This window comes from Oncorhynchus clarkii, chromosome 19 (genome assembly GCF_045791955.1).
Source record: "Oncorhynchus clarkii lewisi isolate Uvic-CL-2024 chromosome 19, UVic_Ocla_1.0, whole genome shotgun sequence".
NCBI lineage: Eukaryota > Metazoa > Chordata > Actinopteri > Salmoniformes > Salmonidae > Oncorhynchus > Oncorhynchus clarkii.
The window spans coordinates 27,162,652-27,175,059 of NC_092165.1; the positions used below are offsets into that span (position 1 = coordinate 27,162,652).

Here is a 12,408-nt window from a genome sequence, read left to right on the forward strand (position 1 = left end):
AGAGAGAGAGAGCAATGACTCTGACTCATGCATATGATTGCAAAGCAAAGCTGGCATGAAAACCCTGATAATTTAATGGTAGCAAGGGGGAAAATTAGTGCAGTTTCCACCTCTCTGATTGGCTGAAGCACATGTCTGTTTGTGCGCTTGCTAGAGAGAGAGAGCGGATTTATAAACAGGGTTCATGCAGGCAGACTGGCGGAGGCATATGGGGACAATTTAGTCTAATTGGGCATTGACTCTCTGCAGCACAGGGGTATTACTGTGTGTGTGTGTGTGTGTGTGTGTGTGTGTGTGTGTGTGTGTGTGTGTGTGTGTGTGTGTGTGTGTGTGTGTGTGTGTGTGTGTGTGTGTGTGACTGTACCAAAGAGAGAGAGAAGTCCCGGTCAGCCCAGGGAACTCTGAAGGTTAATTGGTCAGGATATATATATATATTTTTTACAAATGACAGAAGCCTATAGAAAGGCAGATCCTGGACAAGCCTGTATCTTGTCAAAGATCTGGACACTGAGTGCTGCTGAGTTAAATAACGGATCATCTTAGAGTTGTTGGTTTTTTAAGTAGAATGTGGAGTACGGAACTGCTTGAAGTGGAATAAAAATATCCGGTACTCAGTTTAGTTTTACAGTACCGGTACTCATAAAAGAGTTGGGGTACTCAACCCAGAGGTTACATTTGAGTTACTGAGGAGGTTACATTTTAGTCCGGCCTCTGAACACCAACATGTACTTACAATAAGCACCAACTCAGACATTTCACTTCGGACGGCACTGTGTTAGGAACGGCCCGTTCAAATGCACATGAACGTGGCACAGTGAATTTGACTGCCGACACGACTGAGTTGCGATTGCTCATTGCTCCCCCTGCTAACAAAAGCATTTGAAGGGGTTCAATAATCAGCCCAGCCCGTCTCTGCTTGAGCAAGTTATATCTATCCTGTAACTCTACAATGGGCTGAGCTTCACTTAAAACAGGCTCAACTCCAGCCAAGCCTGCAGGTAGGTATAATGCATTGTGATGCAGTTATAATGCATAGTTAGACTTATATGACCCCCTTTTTCCATCTCACAATGATTCCGTCTAAATACCAGCCATTCTGAGTCAGTAGAAAAATTCCTGAACAGAGAGATATGACTGGTTTTCCCCAAAGGATCACTCTCTGAAGCTAAGATAACCAAGCCTAAGAAGTGGTCATTTTCCCTCTATTGACCACTTTAATACAGTTCACGCATGATAATAACTATACATAAGCGCCATCCATAAATGCCAGAATCATGCAGACCAGGGGTGAATTCACCCAATAAAAAAAGCTTCAGTCAAAACGGCTTCCACATCTACCCCACTGTAGAACTAACTTCCTCCTGAAATAATAATACACTGTCTGCTTTCAATTAGTCCATGGAAGTTAATCTAGGATGCATCGCAAATGGCATCCTACTCCAGATGTAGTGCACTACTTTTGACCAGGGCCCATAGGGCACAATATCTGGAGTAGGGTGACATTTGCGACGCAGACCTAATGCTGTCTCCAGTTTCTACACGGTGAACAGGCTGGCGTATGGTAACGTTTCCATTCAACAAAATGTACTTTTGTTTGGGAATCAGGCCCTCGATGCCGGATGTGTAACGTGAACCTCTGAGGATGTTGTAGAGAGCAAACAGACGAGCTATTAGCGGCACTCTACCCAACTCCTCTCTGATTTTCCTTCCTCTCAGTTGACTCACTGACTAACCAATCCAACTGTAGTACCTAGAGCATGGCTAACCAATCCAACTGTAGTACCTAGAGCATGGCTAACCAATCCAACTGTAGTACCTAGAGCATGGCTAACCAATCCAACTGTAGTACCTAGAGCATGGCTAACCAATCCAACTGTAGTACCTAGAGCATGGCTAACCAATCCAACTGTAGTACTTAGAACATGGCTAACCAATCCAACTGTAGTACCTAGAGCATGGCTAACCAATCCAACTGTAGTACTTAGAGCATGGCTAACCAATCCAACTGTAGTACCTAGAGCATGGCTAACCAATCCAACTGTAGTACCTAGAGCATGGCTAACCAATCCAACTGTAGTACTTAGAGCATGGCTAACCAATCCAACTGTAGTACTTAGAGCATGGCTAACCAATTCAACTGTAGTACCTAGAGCATGGCTAACCAATCCAACTGTAGTACCTAGAGCATGGCTAACCAATCCAACTGTAGTACTTAGAGCATGGCTAACCAATCCAACTGTAGTACCTAGAGCATGGCTAACCAATCCAACTGTAGTACCTAGAGCATGGCTAACCAATCCAACTGTAGTACCTAGAGCATGGCTAACCAATTCAACTGTAGTACCTAGAGCATGGCTAACCAATCCAACTGTAGTACCTAGAGCATGGCTAACCAATCCAACTGTAGTACCTAGAGCATGGCTAACCAATCCAACTGTAGTACCTAGAGCATGGCTAACCAATCCAACTGTAGTACATAGAGCATGGCTAACCAATCCAACTGTAGTACTTAGATCATGGCTAACCAATCCAACTGTAGTACCTAGAGCATGGCTAACCAATCCAACTGTAGTACCTAGAGCATGGCTAACCAATCCAACTGTAGTACTTAGAGCATGGCTAACCAATCCAACTGTAGTACCTAGAGCATGGCTAACCAATCCAACTGTAGTACTTAGAGCATGGCTAACCAATCCAACTGTAGTACCTAGAGCATGGCTAACCAATCCAACTGTAGTACCTAGAGCATGGCTAACCAATCCAACTGTAGTACCTAGAGCATGGCTAACCAATCCAACTGTAGTACCTAGAGCATGGCTAACCAATCCAACTGTAGTACTTAGAGCATGGCTAACCAATCCAACTGTAGTACCTAGAGCATGGCTAACCAATCCAACTGTAGTACCTAGAGCATGGCTAACCAATCAAACTGTAGTACCTAGAGCATGGCTAACCAATCCAACTGTAGTACTTAGAGCATGGCTAACCAATCCAACTGTAGTACTTAGAGCATGGCTAACCAATTTAACTGTAGTACCTAGAGCATGGCTAACCAATCCAACTGTAGTACCTAGAGCATGGCTAACCAATCCAACTGTAGTACTTAGAGCATGGCTAACCAATCCAACTGTAGTACCTAGAGCATGGCTAACCAATCCAACTGTAGTACCTAGAGCATGGCTAACCAATCCAACTGTAGTACCTAGAGCATGGCTAACCAATCCAACTGTAGTACCTAGAGCATGGCTAACCAATCCAACTGTAGTACTTAGAGCATGGCTAACCAATCCAACTGTAGTACCTAGAGCATGGCTAACCAATCCAACTGTAGTACCTAGAGCATGGCTAACCAATCAAACTGTAGTACCTAGAGCATGGCTAACCAATCCAACTGTAGTACTTAGAGCATGGCTAACCAATCCAACTGTAGTACTTAGAGCATGGCTAACCAATTTAACTGTAGTACCTAGAGCATGGCTAACCAATCCAACTGTAGTACCTAGAGCATGGCTAACCAATCCAACTGTAGTACTTAGAGCATGGCTAACCAATCCAACTGTAGTACCTAGAGCATGGCTAACCAATCCAACTGTAGTACCTAGAGCATGGCTAACCAATCCAACTGTAGTACCTAGAGCATGGCTAACCAATCCAACTGTAGTACCTAGAGCATGGCTAACCAATCCAACTGTAGTACCTAGAGCATGGCTAACCAATCCAACTGCCATAAAATTGGTATTTTCACAGGCTGAGAGCCACTTATCCAGTATATTAGACTGAGAGGCTGTTTGAAAGGCTCTCAAAGTGATTAATAGGCCTGGCTTTGTCTATGGACAGGACATAACAATTAGATCTACTGTAAGGGAAAGTCACTTGGTGGCTGGGCAGTTTGGTTAAGGAATATATAGTCTATGACCTACAATACAACTTAACACACAAAAAAAAACTGTACACATACAGTTACATCCAACTGATCTAATGTAACGGAAAGTCAAAAGTCCTTGGTCTGTTTGGTGTAAAAACAGAAAGCCTATGGAAAAAAAACAACAGAGATACAGGCCAGGACAGCAACAACACAGACAGGCACATTCAATCTAATCTCCCGATACCTGGCTGGCAGGAATGGCATCCTTGACGTTGAAGTAGAATCCAAAGTAGATCATGTTAAAGACGCCGTGGCGCCCCAGGGTCGACGTTAACCCTTTATTCAGCCCTCGCAGGCCAAAGCCGTCTGCGTTGATGATGTTCCGTGCTTGGGCAAACGTGGAGGGCTGCTGTATCGGGGCAAGGTCAGGAAGAGAAGAAAAGAGCACAATGTCAATGACAGAGAATAGCAAAGATCCACTATAAGGGCGGAATCCTTAACTTGAGTATCGCAAAACCATGCATCGGTGTCAATGGTTACTGTCAAGATAAACATCAACGGTAAAGGGCAAGTTAAGCATGCAGATCTCAAGTTAGGATCCGGGCCATCGTAAGTGACAGCAGTGAGATATTGCAGTGCATTAAGTTCCTATTAAACAGTGCTTTTGAATCTCACCACTTGGAAAGAATCTCTGTTGGCCTGCAGGCCGACTTTGACCACTTCAAATGGGTTGACCACAAATGCCTCGGTCAGGCCTGACCCTAGACCTGCTACTGACAGAGCCTGGGGAGAGAGGAAGGGAGGGGGAAAGCAGGAGAGAAAGCGGGAGATGGTTAAAGAGGGACACGTACGGGAGTGAAATACAAGATTGAAGTTCCACATCAACAGGGAGGGAAAAGGACAGAGGGAAGAGAGAAACAGAGAAGGGCAGGTAGCCACAGGGAAAGGTACAGGGCGTATTTGTTTATAAGGTGGACATACGTAAGATATATAGTATAAGATGGATTATATGGGTTTACATTGTGAGCATAGTAGTGTGTTTAAGACAACAGCACAACTCAAAGCTTCATATGGCTTTGACAGAAACCAGTCTCTCTCACACACGGACATAGGACATCAGTCTCAGTCATGCTGTGACAGCCATTGTTACATGTCTACAAATGCAAAGAGCTAACAAAGCGATGGATAGAGGGAGCAGAGGGAGAGAAGGGGCTGAGTGAAAGAGCGAGTGAGAGAAAGGAGATGTCATAGACGTATGAGGAGGACGCAAAGGCGGATCTGTTCTTGCAAGAGAACTGTTGGACTGGACGGGGTGGAGGAAGTTCTCACTTTCAAAGACAACTGGTGGAAGAGTATAGGGGTGAAGCGACAGATTCTCTAGAAAGGTTCAAAAGTCCAATCGAATGGACATTTAGCATGAAGTACTTTGGTGTGTTTGACGTACAGTGAAGGGTGGTCAATGTGTGTCGAGCCTGTGTGAGGGGGAAAAGACCAGCGCATGACGTGTGTGTGTGTGTGTGTGTGTGCATGCATACGTGTTTGTGTGCATGCATCATATCAACGTTTCTTGGCCACCTACACATATTTGCAGGTGTAACGGCAGGCGCAGAAATGCTTAAGCAGAAATGCTCATGTTACCAACAGGGCAGTAGAATGTCTCGCAAATACAATACAAATAACTTTCAATACAAATCTGAAAAAAAATCTAAACAAGAATCAAGAAATAACAATACAAGTAGATATACAGTGCCTTCAGAAAGTATTCACACCCTTGACTCATTCCACATTTTGTTGTGTTACAGCCTGAATTTAAAATGGATTACATTTAGATTGTTGGTGACTGGCACACACACAATACCCATTAACGTGAAAGTGGCATATTTTTATTTTGTACAAATGAATAAAAAATGAAAAGATGAAATGTCTTGAGTCAATAAGTACTTAACCCCTTAGTTATGGCAAGCCTAAATAAGTTCAGGAGTAAAGATTTGCTTAACAAGTCACATAATACGCTGCATGGACTTACTCTGTGTGCAGTAATAGTGTTTCACATGCTTTTGTAATGACTATCTCATCTCTGTACCCAGTGGCGGATTTAGGTATAGGCAACATGGGCGGCACGGGGCACCTGCACCAAAAATTTTGGAGTGGTGACATTTGCACGATCGGTTTTCTATCGCTCATTTGAACGCCACGTCAATGATATGATGTCACCGCGTGGGACTGTGGGTCAATTAACCTTGTCGGAGTGGGCGCCCTGATTCTAGTTTATGAGCTAGGCAGGCTACGGCCTGGGAAGGTCTCCAACTCAGAAGTACGAGATGAGGAGGGGATGTGGGTAGGTTGACCTCAGGTCTCCCCACTGGAAGCCCGAGGTAGGGGGAGCGTGGGAATCTATCAAATAGCACACCTCTAACTTTGTACAGTACTAATACAATTAGTAAAATCAGTCACACTACAAAATGCTACCAAATAAACCACAATTCATTCATAATACTGTGAATATATAGTTTCACAGACATGTTGTTGTATTTTTTCTGGTTTGTGTGGAATCGTTAATAATAATATAAAACCAGTCTGCACACCACCAAGGTGAATTGGTTTAGTCTTGACTCTTGGTTGACAGTGTTGGGGGATGGGTAATGTATTGATGCTAGATGGCCAAATCAACACAAATTTGTTTCTATTTGTCTTTGTTACTTCTTTTTGATATTTATGAGTCTTATTTTTGTATATATTTTTATATTTATATAGTTTTAGCTAGGACCGCCACACTCTGTACCCCACACATACAGATAATTGTAAGGTCTCTCAGTCAAGCAGTGAATTTCAAACACAGATTCAATCACAAAGACCAGGGAGGTTTTCAAATGCCTCGCAACGAAGGGCACCTATTGGTAGATGGGTAAAAAAAAAACAGACATTGAATATTCCTTTGAGCATGGTAAAGTTATTTAATTACACTTTGGATGGTGTATTAATATGCCCAGTCAATACAAAGAAACAGGTATCCTTCCTAACTCAGTTGCCGGAGAGGAAGGAAACCGCTCAGGGATTTTACCATGAGGCCAATGGTGACTTTAAAACAGTTACAGAGTTTAATGGCTGTGATAGGACAAAACTGAGGATAGATCAACAACAGTATAGTTATTCCAAAATACTAACCTAATCGACAGAGTGAAAAGAAGGAAGCCTGTACAGAATAAAAATATTCCAAAACATGCATCTTGTTTGCAACAAGGCACTGATGTAATATTGTAAAAAAAATTGCAATCAATTAACTTTTTGTATTGAAGACAGTGTTATTTTTGCGGCAAATCTAATACAAACATTACAGAGTAACACTCTCCATATTTTCAAGAATAATGGTGGCTGCATCATGTTATGGTTATGCTTGTAATCGTTAAGGACTGGTGAGTTTTTCAGGATTAAAAAATACATGGAATGGAGCTAAGCACAGGCAAAATCCTAGAGGAAAACCTGGTTCAGTCCGCTTTCCACTAGACACTGGGAGATTAATTCACCTTCCAGCAGGACAAAAACGTAAAACACAAGACCAAATCTACATTGGAGTTGCGTATCAAGAAGACGGTGAATGTGGTCGAGTTACAGTTTAGACTTAAATCTACTTGAAAATCTATGGCAAGACCTGAAAATGGTTATCTAAGCAATAGTCAACAACCAATTTGACAGAGCTTGACATTAAAAAAAAAAGAATAATGGGCAAATGTTGCACAATCCAGGTGTTGAAAGCTCTTAGAGACTTACCCAGAAAACTCACAGCTGTAATCTTTGCCAAAGGTTATTCTACAAATTATTGACTCAGGGGTGTGAAAACCTATGTAAATGAGATATTTCTGTATTTAATTTTCAATCAATTTGCTCAAATTTCTTAAACCATGTTTTTACTTTGTCATTATGGGGTATTGTGTGTAGATGGGTAAAAAAACAAACACTATTTAATACATGTTGAATTCAGGCTGAAACACAACAAAACATGGAATAAGTCAAGGGGTATGAATACTTTCTGAAGGCACTGTATTAGAGTGAGCATGTGTGAGAATCAAGAATATAAATACATAGTGTGTATAGACAGTATATAATTTGTTAAGAAAATTGTAAAAAAGTATGTGGACACCTGCTCGTCGAACATCTCATTCCAAAATCATGGGCATTAATATGGAGGTGGTCCCCCCTTTGCTGCTATAACAGGCTCCATTCTTCTGGTAAGGCTTTCCACTAGATGTTGGAACATTGATGCAGGGACTTTCTTCCGTTCAGCCACAAGAGCATTAGTGAGGTCGGGCACTGATGTTGGGCGATTAGGCCTAGCTCGCAGTCGGCGTTCCAATTCCTCCCAAAGGAGTTTAACGGGGTTGAGGGCAGGCCAGTCAAGTTCTTCCACACATCTCAATGTAATGTTGAAACAGGAAAGGGCCTTCTCCAAAGGGTTGCCACAAAGTTGGAAGCACAGAATCGTCCAGAATGTCATTGTATGCTGTAGCATTAAGATGTCCCTTCACTGGAACTAAGGAGCCTAGCCCGAACCATGAAAAACAGCCCCGGACCATTATTCCTCCACCAAAGTTTACAGTTGGGACTATGCATTGGGGCAGGTAGCGTTCTCCTGGCATCCGCCTAACCCAGATTCGTCTGTCGGACTGCCAGATGATGAAGCGTGATTCATCACTCCAGAGAACGCGTTTCCACTGCTCCAGAGTACAATGGCGGCGAGCTTTACACCACTTCAGCCGACGCTTGTCATTGCGCATGGTGATCATAGGCTTGTGTACGGCTGCTCGGCCATGGAAACCCATTTCATGAAGTTATTGTGCTGACGTGGTGTGGCTGAAATTGCAGAATCCACTAATTTGAAGGGGTGTCCACATACTTGGCCATGTAGTGCATGTACAGTATTAGGTATATTAGGATGAGCTATTGCAGACTGTAGTCTGGCTTTTTTATGGCGGTTCTGGAGCAGTGGCTTCTTCCTTGCTGAGCGGCCTTTCAGATTATGTCGATGATAGGACTCGTTTTACTGTGGATATAGATACTTTTGTACCCGTTTCCTCCAGCATCTTCACAAGGTCCTTTGCTGTTGTTCTGGGATTGATTTGCACTTTCGCACCAAATTACGTTTATCTGTAGGAGACAGAACAGGTCTCCTTCCTGAGCGGTATGACAGTTGCGTGGTCCCATGGTGTTTATACTTGTGTAATATTGTTTGTACAGATGAACGTGGTACCTTCAGGCGTTCGGAAATTGCTCCCAAGGATGAACCAGACTTGTGGAGGTCTACACATTTTTTTCTGAGGTCTTGGCTGATATCTTTTGATTTTCACATGATGTCAAGCAAAGAGTCCGTGAGTTTGAAGGTTTGCCTTGAAATACATCCACAGGTACACCTTCAATTGACTCAAATGATGTCAATTAGCCTATCAGAAGCTTCTAAAGCCATGACATCCTTTTCTGGAATTTTCCAAGCTGTTTAAAGTCAACTTAGTGTATGTAAACTTCTGACCCACTGCAATTATAAGTGAAATAATGTGTCATGCACAAAGTAGATGTCCTAACTGACTTGCCAAAACTATAGTTTAACAAGACATTTGTGGAGTGGTTGAAAAACGAGTTTTAATGACTGCAACCTACGTTTATGTAAACTTCCGACTTCAACTGCACATACACAGCGAGTGAACAACAGTACATAAACAACTTTATATAGATGGGGCATTAGTCTCAAGGTGCAGAGCTGAGCACCAGGCAGGAAGCCGGCTACCGATGGCTGTTTAACAGTTTGATGTTCTGGTGATATTAGCTGTTTCTCAGTCTCTCGGTCCTGTACTGTCTCGGTCTACTAGATGATAGTAGAGTGAACTGTGGCTCGGCTGGCTGAGGTCCTTAATGATCTTCTTGGCCTTCCTTTGACACAGCATGCTGTAACTGTCTTGGAGGGCAGACAGTGTGCCTCTGGCGATGCGTTGGGCTGACCGCACCAGCGGTTGAAGGAGGTGCAATCGCCATACCAGGCGGGGATGCAGCCCGACAGAATGCTCTCAATGGTGCATCTGTTAGAGTTTAAGGTCTTTTAAATGTTTTTTTGTATTTATTTATTTTTTACCTTAATTTAACTAGGTGAGTCAGTTAAGAATAAATTATTATTTACAATGACGACGCTGGGCCAATTGTGCGCCACCCTATGGGACTCCCAATCATAGTCGGTTGTGATACAGCATGCAGAATTTCTTCAGCCGCCTGAGGTTGAAGAGGCGCTGTTGTGCATTCTTCACCACGGTGTCAGTATGATGGGACTCTTTCAGGTCCTCAGTGATGTTCACGCCAAGGAACATGAAGCTTTTGACCCTCTCCACTGCGGACATTGAGGGAGAGGCTATTTTCCGCCAGGGATCTAACCTGTAGGTTGTCTCGTCGTTGTTGGTAATCAGGCCTACCACTATCATGTCGTCAGATGATTGAGTTTGAGATTGTGCGTAGCCACGTAGTCGTGGGGGAACAGGGAGTACAGGAGGGGGAAGAGCACACAACCCTGTGGGACCCCCGTGTTGAGGATCAGCGTGGCGGAGATGTTGCCTATCCTCACCACCTGGCGTCAGTCCGTTAGTACGTCTAGGACCCAGTTGCACAGAGAGGGGTTCAGACCCAGGGCCCTGAGCTCAGTGACAAGCTTGGAGGCCACTATAGTATTGAAAGCAGAACTATACTCGATGAACACCATTCTGACATAGGTATTCCTCTAGTCCAGGTGCAGGTCCAGGTGTGTGTATGCATGTTTTTTTTTGCGCGATGCGTGTGTGGCTTGTACTGCATGCGTGTGCGTGCTCTGGGACAGGCGTAATCGGAAAACGTCAGGAACAAGTCTGCAGGTCATTACTCCCTCTTGTTTTGTCCTCCTGTCTGTCTGTCTGTCTGTCAAGTGCCCCTGTACCTGTGTGTGTGTTTTGTACGGTATGTGTGTTTTGTACTGTATGTGTGTTTGAGCATGTGTGTGTGTGTGTGTGTCATCCTGTTCAGGGTATGCAGCTGAACAGCCTCAGTGTGATTGATGATGGAGGGAGGAATAGCAGCAATAAGAAGGTAGAGAGGAAGAAGTGGCTGAGTCTGTCCGTCTGTCTGTCTGTGAGGATGGGTCCTGACCTGGGGCGAGCACACAAACACCCCCCCCCATCCCACACACACATCCCTCACCCACCCACCCACCCACTCACTAATTCATTACTAATGACGTTACTTTACAGAACCACACAGTGCCTGAGGGGAGTGTGGGGTTGGTTGTGGGAGGCTTAGAGGGGAGGGTGGGGTTGGTTGTGGGAGGCTTAGAGAGGAGGGGGAGGTCGGGAGGAGAGACTGAAGGGGGTGGAGGAGGTGGAGAGGAGTGATTGATGGGACAGGTAAACATTTCTCAGTGGATGGCTATGCAAACACGCTGCGGTAGTTACGCGGTGCCAGATCAGGTACAGCTAGGCTAGTCATTGTGAAGTGCGTACAGGTACGGGTTAGCACAGGTAGGCCATCAATCACACAGAAATCACACCTGACACACATCTGTCAGCTGAATGGATGCTGGGTGGGGAGGCGGGGTCATTCCTTGTAGAGGTGACTCTGTCTCAGTTACACATCTGACTCACAGAGTCAGCCAGAAGAAAAATCTTAGTCAAGGTAAGAATGTTGACGGTCAGTCAATGGGTGTCCATCTATCGGGGTTTGAGTGATGGGGTTAGATATACTTGGGTGCTTTTGTTTTGTGTGTGTAAAATCTGAAGTGAAAAATCACGGCACATAGTTGTGTGTGTGTGTGTGTTTGGGTAACTTACTAGGCCAGCGGGCAGACCGGTGAGACTCAGCAGCTTCTTGTACTGTTCGAAGGTGAAGAACTACGGAGAGAAGAGATGGAGATAAAGGAGGTGTCCAAGCCAGGAGGAGGAAGTTATAGACAGACTCATTACATAAAGACACACAACGGTCACAAAACTTGCACTTACATGTATGCCCACTATGATGCACACAGACCGTGCCTTCAGAAAGTATTCATACCCCTTGATTCATACCCCTTGACCCATAACGACAAAGTGAGAACATTTTTAAAAACATTTTTGCAAACTTATTGAAAATACACCATCTCATTTACATTAGTATTCACAACCCTGAGTCAATACTTTGTAGAAGCACCTTTGGCAGTGATTACAGCTGTGACTCTTTCTGGGTAAGTCTCGAAGAGCTTTCCACACCTGGGTTGTGCAACATTTGCCCATTATTATTTTCAAAATTATCAACAAATCTGTTGTTGATCATTGCTAGTCAACCATTTTCAGGTATTGTCATAGATTTTCAAGTAGATTTAATTAAAAACTGTAACTCGGCCACTCAGGACATTCACTGTCTTCTTGGTAAGAAACTCCAGTGTAGATTTGGCCTTGTGTTTTAGGATATTGTCTGAAAACGTGAATTAATCTCCCAGTGTCTGGTGGAAAGTAGACTGAACCAGGTTTTCCTCTAGGATTTTGCATGTGCTTAGCTCCATTCCGTTT

General features: G+C 43.9%; 1 protein-coding gene across 3 annotated transcripts in view; it reads right to left on the bottom strand.

Moving 5' to 3' along the window:
- LOC139374193 (solute carrier family 25 member 21) overlaps positions 1–12,408 on the bottom strand; it is a 234,736-nt gene that overhangs the window by 5,102 nt on the left and 217,226 nt on the right. For all 3 annotated transcript variants that reach the window (XM_071115211.1, XM_071115209.1, XM_071115210.1), the window contains exons 6-8: positions 11,695–11,754; positions 4,541–4,648; positions 4,110–4,274 (exon numbers count right to left, since the gene is read on the bottom strand). In XM_071115211.1, coding sequence (XP_070971312.1) covers positions 4,110–4,274; positions 4,541–4,648; positions 11,695–11,754 — 333 coding nt within the window. The remainder of the gene's footprint in view (positions 1–4,109; positions 4,275–4,540; positions 4,649–11,694; positions 11,755–12,408) is intronic.